Source organism: Salmo salar, chromosome ssa21, assembly GCF_905237065.1.
Source record: "Salmo salar chromosome ssa21, Ssal_v3.1, whole genome shotgun sequence".
Classification (NCBI taxonomy): Eukaryota; Metazoa; Chordata; class Actinopteri; order Salmoniformes; family Salmonidae; genus Salmo; species Salmo salar.
In genome coordinates, this window is record NC_059462.1 from 23,960,617 (window position 1) to 23,982,570 (window position 21,954).

General features: G+C 41.1%; 1 protein-coding gene across 1 annotated transcript; it reads right to left on the minus strand.

The window, feature by feature from the left end:
- Positions 1-14,432: 14,432 nt before the first annotated feature.
- LOC106581990 (transmembrane protein 182) lies at positions 14,433-21,700 on the minus strand. Its single transcript, XM_014164601.2, has 5 exons — positions 21,179-21,700; positions 18,702-18,834; positions 16,347-16,445; positions 16,011-16,148; positions 14,433-15,798 (listed from the first exon to the last, which is right to left on the minus strand). Exons 1-5 carry the CDS (start codon positions 21,335-21,337, stop codon positions 15,572-15,574), a joined length of 756 nt encoding a protein of 251 aa, XP_014020076.1. The 5' UTR covers positions 21,338-21,700; the 3' UTR covers positions 14,433-15,571.
- Positions 21,701-21,954: the final 254 nt, after the last annotated feature.

Sequence of the window (21,954 nt, forward strand, 5' to 3'; positions counted from 1 at the left end):
TGCAGGTGGGCTCAGCAGACAGACAGACATACACGATGTTCCGAGATCATGGTTGAAGAGATTAAGAGAACAAAATGGAACACTCATTAACAAAATGGAGCCCACTCCATATAACATGTAGATACAGTGTAGGCTTATATGTCCATTTTGGCAGCAGTTTAAAAGGAACTTGGGAGAGATTATTAAATAACGCATTAGTATTCCTTTGAAGAGAGTGGCCTTGAGTTGGTGAAGAGGGCTTTCTCTACGGCTGCTCAGTAGCCACATGAAGAGTATACAGAGGCTTGAAGAGAATTTGCCTCAGAGAAATTAAACCAATGAATTTACATTTTAAAAAATTATTACCCCATGATTAGATCTCTTAATTTTTTTAACGTTATTATCTAAAACAACGTGTGGCTTTACAACGTTTTCACTTTATATAGTACAATTAGTCTTTCTTTGCCAGTTCTTGCTATATTCCCTGGACCCAATCACTTTTTTGCACATTGAGGAATTGATGTAATGTTATGACGAGCTGCACTGGCAGCACAATGAAAGATAGTGTGTGTTTTTTGTGTTTAAGATAGTGTGTGTTTTTTGTGTTTAAGATAGTGTGTGTTTTTTGTGTTTAAGATAGCTTATTCTATCTTATTTTATATTATTACTACTATAAAAGTCAAACATGGTGTGCATTCTCACCAGACTGCTGAGATTTTACATAACGTTTTATACCACCATGAAGGACCAGCAGCACTGAACTCTCCGGAATTATGCGCAGTAGTAATTATACAACCCTGTGTTCTGAATTGTAAATTCTCACATTAACATAGGCCCATTGTCTGTTAATTATTTCAAATGGAATGGGACATTATGTAAAACTATCTCTAAAGAAGAGTGCAGCGTGTAATAGGACTTGCCATCTTGTTCATGCAATTCAAATATATCCTGTGTCTGTGAGGTGAAAGTCATCAGATTTAAATAAAATCTGACGTTAATGTCGCCTGGGATTATGAGACATTAGGATGATAATCTGTGTTAAGCGGCCTGGATGAGCCATGAGGTGATAGTACATGTTGGGAAATAGTATTTTTGTTTTTTATTATGAACTTAAAACGTTCCTAAAGATGTTGACATAAATACAAGAGGTGCATGTTTGTGTCTGTTTTTGAAGCAGGAGTCTAGCAACTTTGACAGTTTAAAGTACCACTAGGCTAAGGTTCTCTCCTTCCTCTTGCTCCCCTGTTTTCCAGCCTGGCCTCAGAGCCATATAAAACATACTTTATGTATGTCCAAGATGTATGATACCTACTAAAGGTTGGTCAGGTAGGATAGGTGCGCGTAATCCGCGACCGCCTAGCAAGCCAAATGTTGCGTGTTCAATTTGCGTCGGGGACAACTGTAGCATTTTAGCTAACCCTTCCCCCAACCATTATTCTAAACTTAACCCATTTCACCTAACCTGATACATAAACTCTCCTAACCTTTGTTGTTTTAGTTCTCCTAACTGCCAATGTACATTTTCCCGAAATTCTCCTTTGTTGTTACGGTTGCAACAAGCAACCTGCTCTCAGAGAAAGAAGTATAATAATATACATCCTCCAAGATGTATAATATGGTACGTCCTATAATTCGTATGATATAGATGGGTTAAGCTGACAACTTGACGAGAATGATGTGCACACTTCAGTGGGGCAAGTCTGTAAATTGTTGTGATTATGGATGGCCAGATGGCTAGTAACAATGACAAGAAACTGCCATGTGGGGAATCGTGACTCGTTTCAGCTAGTTTCATCTTGTTCTTGATACCATATCTTATTTCAAGGTGTTTTGATTTCATGTCAATGTGTCACGGTTGTCCAAAGGAGCAGACCAAAGTGCAGCGTAGTTGTAGCTCCACATTTGATTAAATCCGTGAAACTTTGCAATACATAAATAACTGAATCGACAAAACAACAAACCGTGATGCAGCGAGAAACAAACACTACTCAAAATATAATCACCCACAAAACCCAGGAAGAAAAACCCCTACTTAAATATGATCTCCAATTTAGAGGCAACGAGGACCAGCTGCCTCCAATTGGAGATCAACCCCCCCAAAAAAACAACACAGAAATAGAACAACTAGAACTTAAACATAGAAATAGAAAACATAGAAAAACACAAAACACCCCCTGTCACGCCCTGACCTACCTGTCACGCCCTAACCTCTTACTATGGTCAGGGCGTGACACAATGCTAATATGGCAAAAATTCACTAGCTAGCTAACCAACAACTGTAATTATGTATTTGAAAGACAACAAGTGCTCATTGTGCACATTTATTTATGTTTTCAATAAACACTGGAGACTAAATATAGTTTACATGTTGTCGGCAATCTAAGCCAACCCGGTATGTTTTGCCCCATAGTTGCACACGTGCCGGTTTTGTTGCTAAACAACCAACCCGTCTATTGTACGACCACTATTCCATTAATGTAACCTAATGTAACGTAATATATCATACTAAATTGAATGTCACAGATTTACACACAGAATAATATGAATTGCCCTGAGACCACGTTGTATTTTCTTCCTCTATAGTATTTTATCCCCTTACACCTATACCCCTTACTTTCTCACCCCCTTTATTCACTATCCTCCTCATCCCTTCACCCCCTATTCCCCTCAACCCCTCACACCTTATCCCCTCTCATCCTCAAACCCTCATCCCTTATCTGCTCACCCTCAGCTCCTTACCCTTACCTATTCATCCCTCTCAACTCCTCTCCACAATATGCCATACCCTCTCCTTCTCTCCCCTTCCCTCCATCCCTTTGCTGAGCACAGGTATTTGTTTAGGAATCTCAAGGTGGAAATTATACTCTATCTCCCTCGCTCGCTATCAACACACAATTATCATTGGCAACCATGCGGAACAGAGCTGAATTCAGCTGGGACTCCGCTCTGATGACATTACTGTCTTCTAGGCCTGGCTCTGGAGGAATGGGCCTAGCACCTGCAGCACACATATACAAACACACACACACATGCATAAGCTGACACACACACACATATGCACACATGCACACACACCTCAGAGATAATTATTTTTTCTATTTAACTTTCATTTAAACTAGCAAATCACATTGAGATAAAGAATATCTTACCAAGAGAGACAATAAAACACAGGACAACCCTTTGGTCTCCATATCATATATGTTTTAATTGTATCTCACTCCTTTGTTTTTCATTCACCTTGTTACTCATCTTTACAGTCATCTCTGTCTTTGACCTCCTATGATCATGTAAGGGCGCTATTCAATCCGTTTTGCGGAAGATCACCGTTACAGCGTGATTGAAATTTAAAGGCAATTTTCCCGCATTAGCGAAGACTGCATTCACGGTAGAAGCTGCATATGTCTGTTCAAACAGAAATTACCTTGACATTTCTGTTGCGCAATCTGAAAACACTTCAGCGATCCAGATTGAATAGATCCCTAAGTCTATGGAGGTTTGTGACTTGCATGTCATCTATTCCTGGAGTGTGAAAACTCCTAGAGAAGGAGGGGTAGCTAGGCTACTCTAGAATAATGTCTGCCAGAAGAAAGGCAGCTTTTGCTGACACATTGGTGATTTTAACTTTTAATAAATCATGGGCATCTGCACAGTGTTTGGCAATTTGGCCAGCTTGTGCTTTCCCATTCAGGTGCGTGTTTTCCTTATTTTAGAGAAAATAATTGTGTCTCCATAGCTTTACTCACCCCAAACATCATGGCCGGAAGGTAATTCTCTCTGAATAATCACACTGTCATAATGTGCCACTCTGTTCTTACAGGAAGTCACACTCTGTTGTTATGTGGAATGGTAAATGGATGTAATTTGTTGAAAGGTAAATTAATTATGATGTATGGAGGAAGGGTATTTGATTGACACAGACTCAGGAGAATCAGCAGCAAATGACTCTGATCAATTCCTCCATTCATGAGTGAAATTACCCTCCTGCTATCAGCCAAGGTGTGAAGACCTTCATATCCAGCTACACACATAAACAGGAACTGTATACAAATCCTACTTCTGACAGAATGCATAATAATCCATACAAGGTTATTAGAACTCCAGATGAAAAAAAAAATGTATGGTTTGTTTCGATAGGAAAACGCTGCTCTCTAGTGGTCAGGATGTGAACAGATAAGTCTGTTGTTGAGATCCTTGTTAATTAACTCAACATTTTCAAGTTTGGATATGATTCTGCCATTTTACAAAAAAGTAGGCACATTTTTATTTGTTTAATTTGTCAGATTTACATGAACAATTATGTCATACAGACCAAGCAGACTTATAAGAAGTTTTGACTGATCTGACTTTGAAATAAGTTATACAGGACCACAAGGAGAAGAAACAGTAAGGATAGAAATACACGTTTAAAGTTGACTGTGAAGCCTTCTCTCTGTTTGGCATTATGTGTGTACTTTGATTCAACTGACCTAAAAATAGCAAGATAGATCTCAGACACTTTATTCCACAGTTATTTTCAATTGGACAGGAACACATTAAAATAAAGGTCACTCAAGAAAACTTTATTTTTACTTTTAAACTTGGACAAATCAGAGATGCTAGTTCTAAGTCCCAAGAAACAAAGAGATATCCTGTTGGATCTGACAATTAATCTTGACGGTTGTACAGTCATCTCAAATAAAACTGTGAAGGACCTCGGCGTTACTCTGGACCCTGATCTCTCTTTTGACAAACATATCAATACTATTTCAAGGACAGCTTTTTTCCATCTTCGTAACATTGCAAAGATCAGAAACTTTCTGTCAAAAAATTATGCAGAAAAGTTCATCCATGCTTTTGTCACTTCTAGATTAGACTACAACAATGCTCTACTTTCCGGCTACCTGTCACATCCTGACCAGCAGAGGGAGTAGTTGTGTAGTATTTTGGTCAGGGCGTGGCAGAAGAAGTCTGTATGTGTTTTCTAGTATGTCTGTTTCTTTGTTGGTCTGTGTGGCTCCCGATCAGGAACAGCTGGTTATCGTTGTTCCTGATTGGGAGTCATATATTAGGAGTGTTTTTCACCTGGGGTTTGTGGGTTGTTGTTTTTGCACTGCTAGTATTTGTTATAGCCTGTAAAACTGTCGGTTTGTCGTTCTTTGTTTTCCGTGTTCACTTTATTCATTATCATATAAAGATGAGCATTCATATCCCGTCTGCGTTTTGGTCGTCCATACACCACGACAGCCGTTACACTACCCGGATAAAGCACTAAATAAACTTCAGTTAGTGCTAATCACGGCTGCCAGAATCTGGACTAGAACCCCCAAAAATGATATTTGATCATATTACTCCAGTGTTAGCCTCTTTCCACTGGCTCTAGTGGTTAGAGCGTTGGGCCAGTAACTGAAAGGTTGCTGGATCAAATCCCCAAGCTGACAAGGTAAAATCTGTTATTCTTCCCCTGAGCAAGGCAGTTAACCCACTATTCCCTGGGTACTGAAGATGTGGATGTTGATTTAAGGCAGCCCCCTGCACCTCTCTGATTCAGAGGGGTTGGGTTAAATGTGGAAGACACATTTCAGTTACATTTACATTTAAGTCATTTAGCAGACACTCTTATCCAGAGCGACTTACAAATTGGTGCATTCACCTTATGATATCCAGTGGAACAACCACTTTACAATAGTGCATCTAAATCATTTAAGGGGGGGGGTTAGAAGGATTACTTTATCCTATCCTAGGTATTCCTTAAAGAGGTGGGGTTTCAGGTGTCTCCGGAAGGTGGTGATTGACTCCGCTGTCCTGGCATCGTGAGGGAGCTTGGTCCACCATTGGGGTGCCAGAGCAGCGAACAGTTTTGACTGGGCTGAGCGGGAACTGTGCTTCCTCAGAGGTAGGGAGGCGAGCAGGCCAGAATTGTACAACTGAATGAATTCAGTTGTACAACTGACTAGATATCCCCCTTTCCCTTCTTGCAAGGGCTGATTTCAAGGAGGGGTGCGTCACTTGAGTGGGTAGAGTCACTGATGTGATCTTCCTGTCCGGGTTGGCGCCCCCCTTCTGGTTTGTGCTGTGGGGGAGATCTTTGTGGCCTATACTCAGCCTTGTCTCAGGGTAGTAAGTTGGTGGTTTGAAGATATCCCTCTAGTGGTGTGGGGGCTGTGCTTTGGCAAAGTGGGTGAGGTTATATCCTGCCTGGTTGGCCCTGTCCGGTGGTATCGTTGGACGGGGCCACAGTGTCTCCCGACCCCTCCTGTCTCCACCTCCAGTATTTATGCTGCAATAGTTTGTGTCAGGGGCTAGGATCAGTCTGTTAAATCTGGAGTATTTCTCCTGTCTTATCCGGTGTTCTGTGTGAATTTAAGTATGCTCCCTTTAATTCTCTCTCTCCCTCCCTCTCCCTCCCCTCCCGGAGAACCTGAGCCCTGAGACCATGCCTCAGGACTACCTGGCCTGATGACTCCTTGCTGACCCCAGTCCACCTGGTCGTGCTGCTGCTTCAGTTTCAACTGTTCTGCCTGCGGCTATGGAACCTTGACCTGTTCACCAGACATGCTACCTTGTCCCGGACCTGCTGTTTTCGACTCTATCTCTCTACCGCACCTGCTGTCTCTAACTCTGAATGCTTGGCTATGAAAAGCAAACTGACATTTACTCCTGAGGTGCTGACCTGTTGTACCCTCTACAATCACTGTGATTATCATTATTATTTGACCCTGCTGGTCATTTATGAACGTTTCAACATCTTGGCCATGTACTGTTATAATCTCAACCCGGCACAGCTAGAAGAGGACTGGCCACCCCTCATAGCCTGGTTCCTCTCTAGGTTTCTTCCTAGGTTTTGGCCTTTCTAGGGAGTTTTTCCTAGCCACCGTGCTTCTACACCTGCATTGCTTGCTGTTTGGGGTTTTAGGCTGGGTTTCTGAATAGCACTTTGTGACATCGGCTGATGTAAAAAGGGCTTTATAAATACATTTGCTTGATGATTGATTGAATTCCTAAACAGGCTTTATGTTGCAAATGTAATTAAGATAATACACTTATATAACCTTTGTAGTACATATTACAAATAGCTGAAGCCAATTGCAAACATCAGATTATCACCAGATGATCTCTCACTAAACCATCAATATGCCTAAAATCACCCGCACAGCTGATCTCAATTGCAACCAGTGGTGTGTATATTCGTGGACGACAAGGGAAGGCAGGCTTACCCAAATATTTTATCAATAAAAAATGTATATGACAAAATCATTTCTTTCGTCTTTTTGTGTTTCCATAATCTTCTGTAAATTTGCAAGTGGCTGAATCTCCCCAGGGGAATCTTCTGAGCGAGGGAAACAGCGCCCCTCCGTCTCAGCATGTGTAGCCCATGTATCTGATGCTGTTTGGACCAACAGAGTATGACATGTTGCTGGCGTAGCATTTGATTGATTCATGCCAGCAAGCATTTAACACATTGATAAAATAATTAGCCAATCAGCGTTGAGTTTAGCTCAACTGTGGGTTGTTCTGGTGCAGCAAAATGCCACCCAAGGTAAACCCTGTTCGGATTTGGCTTCACACCAATCAAATCAATTTCTAAGCAAGTTCAATATGTAGCCTAGATGTAGCCTTGTAGGCTCACTTTAACTAGCTAGCTAATTTAGCTAGTTTATTGTTGCCCGTACGATGAAGTTAAGCGAGCAAGCATTTTAGCTAGGTAGCCTATGACATTTTTATTTTTATTTATGCACACACAAACACATAAATCATTATAGGTAACCATTTAATATCTAGCAACATTGAGTGGACTAAATCGTTTTTGGTATCTTTAAATTTGTATACTTTTTTAAACTAGGTAAGTCAGCATTTACAATGACGGCTTAGGAACAGTGAACAGCCCCTGAACAGGAACAACTGCCTTGTTCAGGGGCAGAATGACAGTTCTTTCCTTGGCAGCTCAGGGATTCGATCTAGTAACCTTTCGGTTACTAGCCCAACGCTCTAACCATTAAGCTACCTGCCGGCCCATATATACAGCGTATACAGTGCATTCAGAAAGTATTCAGACCTCTTGACTTTTTCCACATTTTGTTACGTTACAGCTTATTCTAAAATAGATTTTTTTTATTCTCATCAATCTACACACAACACTCCATAATGACAAAGCAAAAACAGTTTTTATTTGTATTTTTGTAAATGTATTAAAAATAAAAAACAGAAATACCTTATTTACAGAAGTATTCAGACCTTTTGCTATGAGACTTGAAATTGAGCTCAGGCGCATCCTGTTTCCATTGATCATCCTTGAGATCTTTCTACAACTTGATTGGAGTCCACCTGTGGTAAATTCAATTGATTTGAATATGATTTGGAATGGCACACACCTGTCTATATAAGGTCCCACAGTCTACAGTGCATGTAAGAGCAAAAACCAAGCCATGAGGTCAAAGGAATTGTCCATAGAGCTTCGAGACAGGATTGTGTCGAGGAACAGATCTGGGGAAGGGTACCAAAAAATATCTGCAGCATTGAAGGTCCCCAAGAACCGAGTGGCTTCAATCATTCTTAAATGAAAGGAGTTTGGAACCACCAAAACTCTTCCTAGAGCTGGCGGCCCGGCCAAACTGAGCAATCGGGGGAGAAGGGCCTTGGTCAGGGAGGTGACCAAGAATCCAATGGTCACTCTAACAGAGCTCCAGAGATCCTCTGTGGAGAAGGGAGAACCTTCCAGAAGGACAACCATCTCTACAGCACTCCACCAATCAGGCCTTTATGTTAGAGTGGCCAGACGGAAGCCACTCCTCAGTAAAATGCACATGACAGACCACTTGGACTTTGCCAAAAGGCACCTAAATACTATCAGACCATGAGAAACAAGATTGTCTGAGTCTGGGCCGCCCTCAACAGTATTACTTATGGCTAGGATGCGGGGATTGAGCTCTGGCCAATTCCGGGTGCGAGTTATCTGTCCCAAATGTATTACTTAGGGCTCGGGCCGATTCCGTTGTGAGTTATCTGGCCCAAATGTTTTACTTGGGGCTCAGGACGATTGTGGCTACTCTCTGGCAGATGATTACACGGGTTGCTTTATATAATTAACATTTTATTAGTTATATATTTTTCCTTATTTTCTCATTGTTTCTGTGATCAAAAAAGAAAATTAACATTTAAATTGAATTCTTTAATAGTTTTGTTTAAGTAGTATTTTAGTATTTTGATACTTTGTACAAAGCAATTGATAAGCATGAAAAACTTTGTGGATGGGGCCTCTCGAGTGACGCAGTATCTAAGACACTGCATTGCATTGCAAACTACATTGCTACAAATGCTGGTTTGATACCCGTGCCGGCTGTGACAAGGAGACCGATGAGGCAACATACAATTGGCCCAGCATCGTCCGGGTTAGGGGAGGGTTTGACCGGTCACAATGTGCTTGTCCCATCGCGCTGCAGCGACTCCTGTGGTGGGCCAGGCGCATGAACGCTGACACTGTCACCAGGTGTACTGTGTTTCCTCCCACACATTGGTGCGGCTGGCTTCCGGTTTAAGCGTGCATTGTGCCATGAAGCAGTGCAGCTTGGTGGGGTTGTGTTTCGGAGGACGCACGGCTCTCATCCTTCGCCTCTCCCGTGGCCGTACGGGAGTTGCAGCGATGGGACAAGACAATTGAATATGACGAAAAGGGGTTTTAAAAAATTTTTAAATACAATAATGTTAAAAAATTGTGCATGGGTATAATTTGTATGTATAAAATGTATAATAGTAATATTTAAAATGACTAAATTGGGTAATTTTGTTTACATTTATTTAAAATTGCATCGGGCCGCTTCTGGGGGGATTCTGGTAAGATGCTGGCAAAGTCGGCTGAATTCTGGTAGACGGAAGCGGCCCGATGTACTTCGGCGATTCAGGGCAGTCATTCATTTTGAGTCCGACACCCGATTCCGGGCCGATTCCTCATTGCTAGCTGGGAACCAACATTGGCCAGCTATTTACCGCTCCCTAATGCAGATGTCGAAGTTATCTTTTAGTTTTATTGCAGCCAACATTTTCGCCCTCTGGTTGGTATTATTATTGGATCAATTAAGTCTTACTTTATGAGCAGACTAAGGGCGATGTATCTATTTGACATTCATTACATACTTTTTCCATTGTATTTCCTTGTTAAAACCTGTTGGGGCTACAGGTTAGCAATGAACCCCGAGCCGGGATTGCTAACAAGGCTGGAAATTCAAAACATCAAAAATCTAATAATTTCAATTTCTCAAACAATCAACTATTTTACACAATTTAAATGATAAACATCTCCTTAATCTAACCACATTGTTCGATTTTCAAAGAGGCTTTACGGCAAAAGCATAAAGTTAGATTATGTTAGGACAGTACATAGCCACAAAAGTACAAACATCCATTTTCAATTCAAGGTCAGGCATCACCAAAAGCAGAAACCAGCTTGAATTATGCACTAACTTTTGTCAATCTCCATCAGATGACACTCCTAGGACATTATGTTATACAATACATGCATTTTTTGTTCCATCAAGTTCATATTTATATCCAAAAACAGCATTTTACAGTAGCGTGAAATTCAGATTTTTTCTTCTCTGAAATGCTTCCGGTGAACATAACAAAATTACTATTCGAAAACATTGGTAAATTATAATATTGTCATTCAAAGAATAATATATTATCATCTCGTAATTGCTACCGAATGGCCAGATCTCAAAATAACTTTACTGGGAAATCACATTTTGCAATAAACGGGGTGCTATGCTAAGAACAACAGGCTATGCTATACAGTTAGCATCATCTAAAATCGATAATAACATTGTAAATACCCCCTTACCTTTGATTATCTCCATCAGAAGGCAGGATCCCAGGTCCGGAAGGCATTCCAGGTCCGGAACAAATGTGGTTTCTTTTGACAAAGTTCATAATTTATGTCCAAATAACACCAAGTACTTAGCGTTCATTATGCTCCCACAAAACGTGGTGTGGGGCTGGTAAAATCACGCCCGAAAAGCTAAAAAAACTAGTAAATAATCTATTTATGTTCGTTCAAACATGTCAAATGTTGTTTAGCATTAATCTTTTGGTCCATTTTTAACGTTAAACATCAGTAATATTTTCACACAACCTATCCTATGTCTAGATAAAAAATGATGACAAACTCACATCTCTCAGATTTATGCGCAGGCGCAAAAAAATGAAGTGATGACATGTCAACTTCCTTGGATTCTAATTTGCTCTCTGTTTATCATAGACGCTTCAAACAACTTTATAAAGATCGTTGACATCTAGTGGAAGCCGTAGGTGTTGCGAAATGAATCCTTTCTCACTATGGTATCTATAAAACAATGACACTAAATAGTACAGTCACAAAATCCACATTTTTTTTGATCTATTTTTCACAGGTTTTTGCCTGCAATATGAGTTTTGTTATACTTACAGACACCATTCAAACTGTTTTAGAAAATTCAGAGTGTTTTCTATCCGAATGTGTTAATAATATGCATATCCTAGCTTCTGAGTTGGTGTAGGAGGCAGTTAAAAATGGGCACATATTTTTTTCAAAATGTCTCAATACTGCCCCCGAGCCCCAACAGGTTTAACCACAGCAAAGCTATTGTGGCAGTTTACCCAACACTTTGTATGAGTTAAAAACTAATGGTGTAGCCTACTCATATTATTATATTTGTTTCCAATTGATGTAATCCATTAAATACAACTGTCTTTAAAAGAAAATTGTCTGATATGGTCATTCCTTATTATTATTTTTATTTTTTATTTCACCTTTATTTAACCAGGTAGGCCAGTTGAGAACAAGTTCTCATTTACAACTGCGACCTGGCCAAGATAAAGCAAAGCAGTGCAACAAAAACAACACAGTTACACATGGGATAAACCAGTGTACAGTCAATAACACAATAGAAAAATCTGTATACAGTGTGTGAAAATGAAGTAAGGAGGTAAGGCAATAAATAGGCCAACAGTGGCGAAGTAATTACAATTTAGAAATTTACACTGGAGTGATAGATGTGCAGATGAGGATGTACAAGTAGAAATACTGGTGTGCAAAAGAGCAGAAAAACAAAAACAAATACGGGGATGAGGTAGGTAGTTGGTTGGTTGGATGGGCTATTTACAGATGGGCTGTGTACAGCTGCAGCGATCGGTAAGCTGCTCTGACAGCTGACGCTTAAAGTTAGTGAGGGAGATATAAGTCTCCAACTTCAGTGATTTTTGCAATGCGTACCAGTCATTGGTAGCAGAGAACTGGAAGGAAAGGCAGCCAATGGAGGTGTTATCAAGATGGGGGTAAATAAAATGTCCCAGGACAGTCCATATTTGAAATGTGTAACTAAATCAGGTAAATCATTGAGTTAAGCCTAAAAATCTATATTTTTTTATCAACTGAAAATGTAGTCTATAAAGTTATTTTGAATGGCTTATATTATTTTGTCATTTAAGTTAAATGTTTGATCAAAAATATAGGCTACTACTTCTATATTATTTTGCTCAAATAAATATTTTTTACCTTCATCACCAGCATTACGGTTTCCTATGCTACTGATAGGTCGATTTCACTGGGGGCGGGAGTAGAGAATCTAGACCAGCTGTCTGGTATCATAATCACTTGACATAGTAACGAGAGATCAACTGATCTAATGGTTCATCCTTGTGGGGTTTTTTCTTTGCAATCAAGCTTAGTTTAGCTCGCAGGTGCATTTCATCTCCTGTTAGTAGCGTTTTAAGAAATCCAGCTGTAACCTGCAAGAGTGCATCAAGTTCCGCCTGTTAGTTGAAATCGACGATCAGAAAATGAAATGTGTGATTTCAAACTCACTCGAAAACACAGCTCTTGATTTAAAGAACACATTTACACACACCATACACATAACGATATCCCCAGAAACTAGAAATAATAAAACCTCTGAGCAACAACAATAACATGATTGAAAGGAATGGGAAGGAATGATGAGAGCCATTATAGACTGTAGCCTAAACATGGCTCTGACCTGGGGATGATAACCAGATGCCAGACAACCCTTCCTCTAAAGTAAGGCTATCATCTCTCTCTTTTTCCCCAGACAGAGGGCCACTTTCTATCCCTAGGGATGTAGAGGAAGGGCTGGTGAAGCTCCCCAAAATATTAGGCATGTTAGTGATAGGAGCCACGATGCACGACGCTGTCACTGAATGTGGAGGCATAAAGAAACAACGTACCTGGATAGTTCCAATGATGGATGTAATGTAATTCACCAACAGGCTCAGCAGAATGAGCTGAATAGTACGGGACGCTCTTCTCTTCATCAGGTTCCCTCCCTCGTTCTCTCCCTGTCCCTCCTTCCCTCCATCCCCTATACCAAACCTGGCCACCACCCTCAGGATGGACACACAGTAGAAAAAGTCGATTGGCCAGTGATTGCGAAAAGGCAAGCGTTGATTATCATGCCGCCTATCAAGCCTATCACAACACAGAGGACGAGGGACATCAGCCAAGCCAGAGGCACACACACTGCACTGTACCTCAGAGGCCTGTACTTCAGGTAGACCAGTGGGTGAACCATCGCCAGCTAGCGCTCTACACAGATCAAGTCCTGGAGCAGAGGGCGACCGACAGTGACCAAGCCGAACATGTAGCTGCTAAATTGGAAGATGGTCCTCTTTTGATGAAGAGGTAGTTGAAGACGGTAAATGGAGAGAGAAGGCAGAAGAAGAGCTTCGTGACAGCCAGGTTGAGGGCAAACTCACATTTCAAGGAATCTTCCAACCAGGATCTCTGGAAAAGTTACCAGAATTGTAAAACCGTACCTAGAAGTCACATTATGATGACTTGCAAAGTGATGTGTAATTCCTGTTGGAATCCAACCAGAACATCCAGCTGTTGGAATTGTTATTCACCTGCAACTTGCATTGCGAATGAGGTTAGAAACATTGAGACTACGTAAACCATTCTAGAAACAGGTGCAAAATACTAACGCACTGATTGGATTAGTTTAGAAAAACAAACATTATTTATCTTTGTGTAACATAACATTCATTTATCAATCTATCAACATACACTCAAAAACACACATATTAAAACATATTTTTCAACCAACCTGCAATAGATACTTTTGGGAAATATGATAATGATGGGCATGGTTTTGGTTCAAAGTCATTTCTATGAGTTTCAGGCCCCTGTATTAACATAAAACTAGGCCCTCAAAATAAGGCCTTATGAACTACGTACAATATTGCGTTAGATAAATATATAATTATTTTTTAGAGAACATATTCACTTTAGGCTCTCACTGGATAAAGTCTACAGAACAAAGAAAATGGATGAATGCAACAATGAAGTCTCTGTCACTAACAAATACAGTCATGGGTGGTAACTCAAAAAAGGTAGTCTGGAAAATATTCAAATAAGGTTTTACACTAAGTAGTGTGTTAATTTAACACTAGTTCCAGTGTGTAGAATAAAATGGCAACAAAAAAACACATTCATGAAACAAATGTTATCAATTTATTTGTGTTTTAAACTGCATGTAGTCATTTCATTACAGTGTCTACTATTTACAAAGCAAACAAATACTTTAGCAAAACATTTTAACCAGCGCTGCATATGTCCACTCAATCAGAAATCGTCTTTACATTTCTATCACGCAATATGTAACGCTTCAGCGATCCAGATTGAATAGAGCCCCTAATCTTGATTTCTATACCTTAATTCTAACGCTTCACACCGCATGCTTATATAATGGTAAGGCATTCACATTTCTCTCAAAATGTGTTAATAATTGAAAAAGGAATACACATGTATTATATTTATAAAGTGGTAATCAAATCTATAGAGAAGCATATAAAGTGACGTGTTCACCCTTCATTTATGTTAAAGCACACCTCAACACACTCAGCAAATGACAGTAGCAGCCTTCTAAAACCATTTGACTAAAAATACAAATTCAAAGAGAAAGAATTCAACAAACAAAACATCCTATACCATAGTCATTCCCAACTCGCTGCTATGGCAACATGTGACATGTGACCGCCGACAACCTGTATAAGCAAATCACCAACAGCCGCCACCACAGTTCAACCAACCAATCCTGTGTCTCTCAGTAGTGTAGGTGTCAGGTGAAGAGCATGTAGTGATGGGGGACTGAGGCGTTGGCTGTGTCTCAAATGGTACCCTATTCCCTATAGAGGCTCTGGTGAAAGTAGTGCACTAATATGATGGTATAGGGTGTCATGTTGGGTGGAACTCTGTCAAACACTTGCAGTGACTGAAACATGTCATTGTAACCTGTCAAATCAGTGACATCGCGGAGTTCAAAGAAGTCCCATTCCATTTCTGGATGATTGACAGAACACAGAGATTTCCGACACATTCTTGAAGTTACAGAGCAGGTTTGGGGTCAATTCCTTTTCAATGAAGTCAACTCAGGAAGTAAACTGAAATTCAAATTCCAATTTACCTCAATACTTAGCTATGAGACATTTTTTTAATTGGAATTTCATTTTACTTTTTCAATTAAACAAATTGAAATGGGTATGGCCCCAACCGTTGCAGCGTTCCGGAAGGCTCAGCGCCCCGCCCTCTACCATGGGCATCATCACACTCTTGCCACAGCGACACCAATCAGTGGTACTGCATCTGTACGGACCGGCCAATGAGGAGGAAAAGGAGTCCTGCCAGCAGGCAGAAGGAGATGCCGACGGGGGCGAAGAAGAAGGACAGGCCGTAGTGGATGGTGAGGTCAAAGGTGGGACAAACAGAGGAGCGCTGGTGGTCCACGTAGACCTGCACCACATCCAGCACCTCCACCCACAGCACATACATCACCACCACTCCCAGAAGGAACAGAGCTGTGGGGAGGAAGAAGGGAGGGATAGGTGGGGTGAGAGAGAGAGAGAGCGGTAGCCTGTATCAGATTGGCTGCAGCAGGTATTTGTATTAGTGATGGTATTCATGAGCTCTTCATCTTCGTACATCCCTTCAACAGAGATAGGCTTGAGCACAACAGTTTATCTTAAATGTTGTATCCTAAAAATGATGATGATATAGGCCAATAACTCACCAGATGTCAGGAAGAGCACACCCCCAGCCTTATATAGACGGTGACTGGCAAATGGGGCAGCGCAGATGATGAAGAACCCACCTAAAACGACGGCAGCCACCCCAATTAGCATGAAGATACTCCAGAAGCCTCTGTAGACTGGACAATAGGAATGTCAATCATTGTTAGAACCATGGCAAACCAGTGAGCAACAGAATTATACTTTAATTTGAATACTCATACACAAGCATATGTGAACACTCACAATCTCAAAGTAGGCTACATGGCAATGGCATATAAAATATGTATATACACACACACAGAGAGAGAGAGAGAGAGAGAGAGAAAAGCACTTACTGATTGCGGAGTCATATGCGGTGGCGTTGTGAGTCTGTTGAGACACAGGAAAGGGGAAGAGGTAGGCGTGTGTGCAGACTTTAGAGTGGGGCTGATTGGCTAGGGAGAGACAAACAGGCCCATTGTTAGATACATTAAATTATATCACATTATAGAGCTAATAAAAAAAAGCAATAGGTTGTGGCACTGGCATTAGCAAATATCCTCTCCCCATCAAGGGCCCTTATATTACAAAGACAGCATATACTAGTAGGATCAATACAGAGACTAAGCTGGCATAGTCTTCAGGTTTTATCGAATGCATTACATTTGATAATTGAATTAAATGTAATCTAATTTGTATTCTTAAAACTTTCTTTTTATCTATTTATCTATTTATCTTCCTCCTCTCTCCCTCTCTCCTCTGCCCTGCGGAATTCAGCAGACCCTCGCCAGGTCGTTCCCTGAGCTTTAGGGTGTTTGTGACAATGACCCTCCCTGGATGTTCCCTATTAGAGATTTTCAACACATCTCATCAGATGAAAAGGACTTGAATAACATCACATGATACAGCCTTTCCATAGAGTCACATGACATAACATCTCATGATAGGAGTCTCATACTACGTCAAAGCATCAGAGGTCACATTCGATAAACAAGTGATTTACCTTAATGACTTTCATGAACTGTTTGCATTGTTCTACTGTCCCTGTACTGGCCCAAATGTAGATGAAAGAAAGTAATAGGATAGAGTGAAAGAGAGTGAGAGTAGAGAATGGAGAGGTAGGGTCTAAAGCTTCAGTCATATGTGTTTCCCAATATCCAAACATGCATATAAACACATGCGTTGTACATGCCTACTAAAAAGCATTGGGGCTGTTACACACTTTGTCTGAGTATACAAACCAGCATATTGTGCATGGCCAAAACCCCAGTGTTATACTTAATACAAGTACACAGGAAATTGGCCAGTGTTACCTAGTGTAAAATGGTGTTGGTAGTCTCTTTTATTAATGTCCCTAACCCTGACAGTCATTCTGCATGCAGCTTGCGGGGGAATAAAAATTCCAACTGTTGGTTGCTCTGGCTGAATTCCAATATGAATTACATGCCAGCATAATTTGACTTGCAGACCGCATGAGGCCTGTAAACCATGAGGTTCCTAACATCACTGTGATATGGTAACACTTGATCATCAAAGTAAGGCCTTGTAATATATGTAATGCATTTTCAAAAACAGTTTAATTAGTGATAACATTCACTTACAGTCAAAACTCACTCGGTGAAGTCCAAAGGACTGAAGATGAATGAATTCAATAACCATGTCTCTGTTAATGTCACGACTTCCGCCGAAGTCGGCTCCTCTCCTTGTTCGGGCGGCGTTCGGCTGGTCGACGTCGCCGGCTTTCTAGCCATCGCCGCTCCATTTTTTTCATCGTTCCATTTGTTTTGTCTTGTTCCCTGCACACCTGGTTTACATTCCCTAATCACACTGCATGTATTTATTCCTCTGTTCCCCCCCCCATGTCTTTGTGTGAAATTGTTTTTGTCGTGTTTTGTGTTACGCGCCAGGCTGGGTTTTCCCCTGTATTCCCATGGTATTTCACAAAGCATGTTTAATTGTTAAACATTTGCTTATTTTTGTGACTGTTTCGCGCCTTGCACTTTTTACCTTTTGCTGGAGGTTTTCACGCAGTGGCGTCTCTCTGTTTTATTGCCTCTGCCTAAATAAAGTGTGCGCCTGTTCATAACTCTCTGCTCTCTTACACCTGACTCCTCCACCAGTAGCGCACAACCTTGACAGTTACAAACAAATGTAGTCATGGGTGGTAACTCTACAATTCACTTGAAAAGGCAAGGCACACTGGGAAATGATATTGGAGGCATGGCTTAGTGGGCGACGTGGCTTTCGATTAGTTATTTTTAGCCAACCGTAAGTGGAAGTGTTGTATCAATTTTAGTGGTCTATGTCTATGTTTTCAGCAATGTAGTCATTTGAAATGGTTACCTAAGCGCATGTAGCAATCAAAACATCTTAATATTATTGTAATGTCCTTAACCCAACACTGAGTGACCTCATCAAGAGATATAGACTTCTTGGTGTAATGGTTAAAAATACTATATGAGGTGTTATTGCTTTCACCATTGGTGTAAACTATATACACTTCCTAGTATTAAAAATAGCATATGAGGTGTTATTGCATCACATTGAAAGTGTTAATTCACACTATTGAAAGTGTTAATTCACACTGTTGAAGTGTGACAGCGTCAGCACTAAGCACAGTGTTCATTTCATATTTTAAAAGTGTGGACCCATATAGACACTTGCCCAGTGTTAAATTTAACAGAATTTGCAGAATATGTTATCTGACTTACTGATCCAGAACTTCAAGAGGGTGTCATCGTCCAGGTTTCCCCCAAAGGAGCATCTCCAGAAGAAGCCCTCGTGGTAGAAGGTGGTGTCTGGGGGGAACCCCATACCGGGTTCCACGAGAATCATGTCACCACGCTGAGGGAAGATAATAATAATAGTAACACATTAGTAGAACACTCCATCATAAGTCCTTCATATTATAGCCATAACAATGACATAATAACGTCATAAAAAGTCTTAGTCGTCTTCACATTTTGCCCAGTATTTTCTTTTCTAGCATTAGCCATAATGTCATGTATTATGTCGTACCTTGCCAACTGGTTCACATAAATGTTGTCATAGTATATGGTGCTAGTGCTACACTTGCTGACTGTAAGGTCAAGGGTCACGCTAAGGGAGCACCTTTAGCTTCCTGTGGGGTTGTGGGAAGTGTGTTGAGTCAGAACCGAGAGTCCTTTCTAGCTAGAACAGCTGCTTTCATTCACCCTTTCTCTCCTATTCCCAATGTCTCTCTTTTGCTCTCTCTCTCTCTCTTTTGCTCTCTCTCTCTCTCTCTCTGTCTCTCTCTCTCTCTCTCTCTCTCTCATATAACACTGAGGATATGTCTATGTGCAATAGTCTTTAACAATACTACAACATGGGTACGTAGTGTATGTAGTTTGATAGTATGGATATCATGCAGACATTCCTTTGTCATTGCTCATTGTGAGGACCTGGATCTGCTGTCGTGAGTGATATTTGATATTCAGCTACATATCAGTGTGGTGTTGTAAATACTGACGTTTGTATTTCTATCACTCAGGAATCCAACGTGTCTCATTTGCTGGATGGTTGCAGAGCAACTGCATTAAACAGTGTCTGGTTTCACTAGCAGCCCCTAGGGAGGCATGCATACTGTAGAGGGGTGCGACTTTCGCTAGGGACGGGGTGAACATGTCCCCCACACATTCTGAAATTGCATTTTTGTCCCCCCCAGTTTTATCATAATTGTTGTTGTTTTTTAAACTGCGACTGTGTGCTTTAGCCCTCTGATGTCTTCAACAGACTGACAGCGTCATTGCATCTATGCTGCATAATAATATCTTCAGTCAAACTTTTCATTATGTAATCGAAAATTGTGAGCAACAAAAGTTCAACATTCACCTTTTGCTACTCTTTCTGCCAAGTCAACTCCTACAATTTCATGCACACATTGGATAAATCCAACATACGCACCACACAGAACACACTGCAACTTCCTCTGCAACACAATGCTGCAAGGCAAACGCAGCGTTCCATGGGAAATGAATGTACTTCTGGTGTACCAAAACGCAATGACGCTGTCGGTGTAATCGAGGCTGTTTGACCAGGCAGCCAATGTTTTTCTAAAGCCAATGAGGCATGTTGAATTAGTTTTCTTCCTATGAATTTGTCTCTAGTATTTGAACGGTTTGAACAGTGACAAAACCACACATAATGACTGGGGAAAATGAATTGATCTTCTGCTCTAAGAAGGATGAAATACACAATGATGCTGGTGATCTTCCTTCTGCTTTCCTGAACCTGTCAATACCTCTCTGATGCATTTCAATCATTCAAGCATTCTCATTCAGACTTCAATTTGGCATTATCTGATTTGACATATCTTATTGTTATTTCTAAGGCCAGATTAAAAAGTATCATCAAATCATTTTTACACATTCGTTTCGGATACCCCCAAGTGTCCTAAAATAGAAAATAAAATAGTGTGATGGTCCATGTTATCACTATTTTAAAAGAAATATGTCTTAATAGGGCAGTAATATAATACAGGAAATGCTTTTCAGAGGAATTGACTGTAGGCTACTTCAGCATTGTAAAGGTCTGCCCCCCCCCCCACCCCTCCTCCCACACACACATTTTTGTTCTAGCCCAGCACCAACACAGCTGATGCAACTAATTATATAAACAGCAAGGCTTTGATTAGTGGAATCAGGTTTGACCTTGACCCCGTCACCACTTCCTCTACAGAGACTCCAACCAGAAAAGGAACAACTTTCCTTGACTTCTATGGTCTATAATCAGTCTTTGATCAGCTGATCCTCCCAGACTACCCAAACCCACCCTAACCCTAACCTCCAACCCCTAACCCTTAATTCAGCAAATAGAAACAAAACAATAGTCTTACACAATGTTACCCCCAATCTTACACCAATGGCTACCTTTTTCGTCTCCTTTGTTTGTATTTTATGACCACTGATATGAAGAGAAAAGAGGACCAGGAAAAGGAACATCCCAGAGAGGCTACACCAAACCTTTCCTTACTTTCACCTGCTGTTTCCACCTGCTGTAGTGCTGGTTGTTTCAATGAAAAGTTATTACTTTGTCATTATTACATGATTATTACATAGGTAATAATTAGTGTACTATAGTATATACTAGGTAAATATTGGACTAAAATATTTGAAGTATAACAACAGACAATCTCATGACGGTAATCAGGAAGCTCCATGTTCCTTACCTCTATGGCAACGCCCCCAGGTCCTATGGTTCTGTTAGTTTCTTCGTCGCATGTCTCAGAGGCCAGGAGCCAGTAATCTGTCCCGAAGGAGAGGAGGACAAACATGGCTGCCAGAGCCCCGAACAGCCCTGAGAAGAACAGAGCCACACTCAGCTTCATGGTGCAGGACAGACCAGACACACAGTGCCACTGTATGGAGACCCTTGGCCCAATCAGCTAGCCCTGTATGTGCGTGTGTGTTCCTCTGAGAAGTCAAACACACTCTTTTCCCGCAGTCGGAGTGTGTCTGTCAATGCTGGGTCCACTAACACACTTCTATAGCTACGTGTGTATATTCCCAGTGTCCCAATATATTCCAAGCTGAGATTCTTTCTTCAAGATGGAATGTCACTATGCTGTGTATTGGTCTTATCCTGGCTCTTCTCTGTTTGTCTCTTTGTCTCTTTGTGGGCTGCTGAGAACGGGAATGGGCTGGGCTGGACTGGACTGGGCAGGAGCAGATAGTCAGGGAACTCACAGGGGCGTGGATCCCTCTCCCTGTGCTATTTTGGGGGGCTGATTGAAGGTGCCTGCTGCCCACACTCTCCTGACTGTCACAGGAGTGGTCTGGGGTTAGGTGGGGGGGTAGGGGTGGGGGGTCCAACACAGAAATATCTACCAGCAACTGGACACCCCCCACATGCACAAGAAAATCATAGAGGGAGGGGGTAAGCAGTGAGACTGAAACGTTGCCTCCCCCAAGTTAAAGCCCATCACACACACACACACACACACAC

Excerpts from the sequence above, each read along its gene's own strand:
- LOC106581990 (XM_014164601.2), bottom strand. The coding sequence starts at position 21,337 with ATGAAGCTGAGTGTGGCTCTGTTCTTCTCAGGGCTGTTCGGGGCTCTG. Across the intron at positions 18,835-21,178 it reads CTGGGGGCGTTGCCATAGAG|CGTGGTGACATGATTCTCGT; the intron begins GTAAGGAACATG and ends ATCTTCCCTCAG. Across the intron at positions 15,799-16,010 it reads TGTGCTCTTCCTGACATCTG|CTCTGTTCCTTCTGGGAGTG; the intron begins GTGAGTTATTGG and ends TCCTCCCCACAG.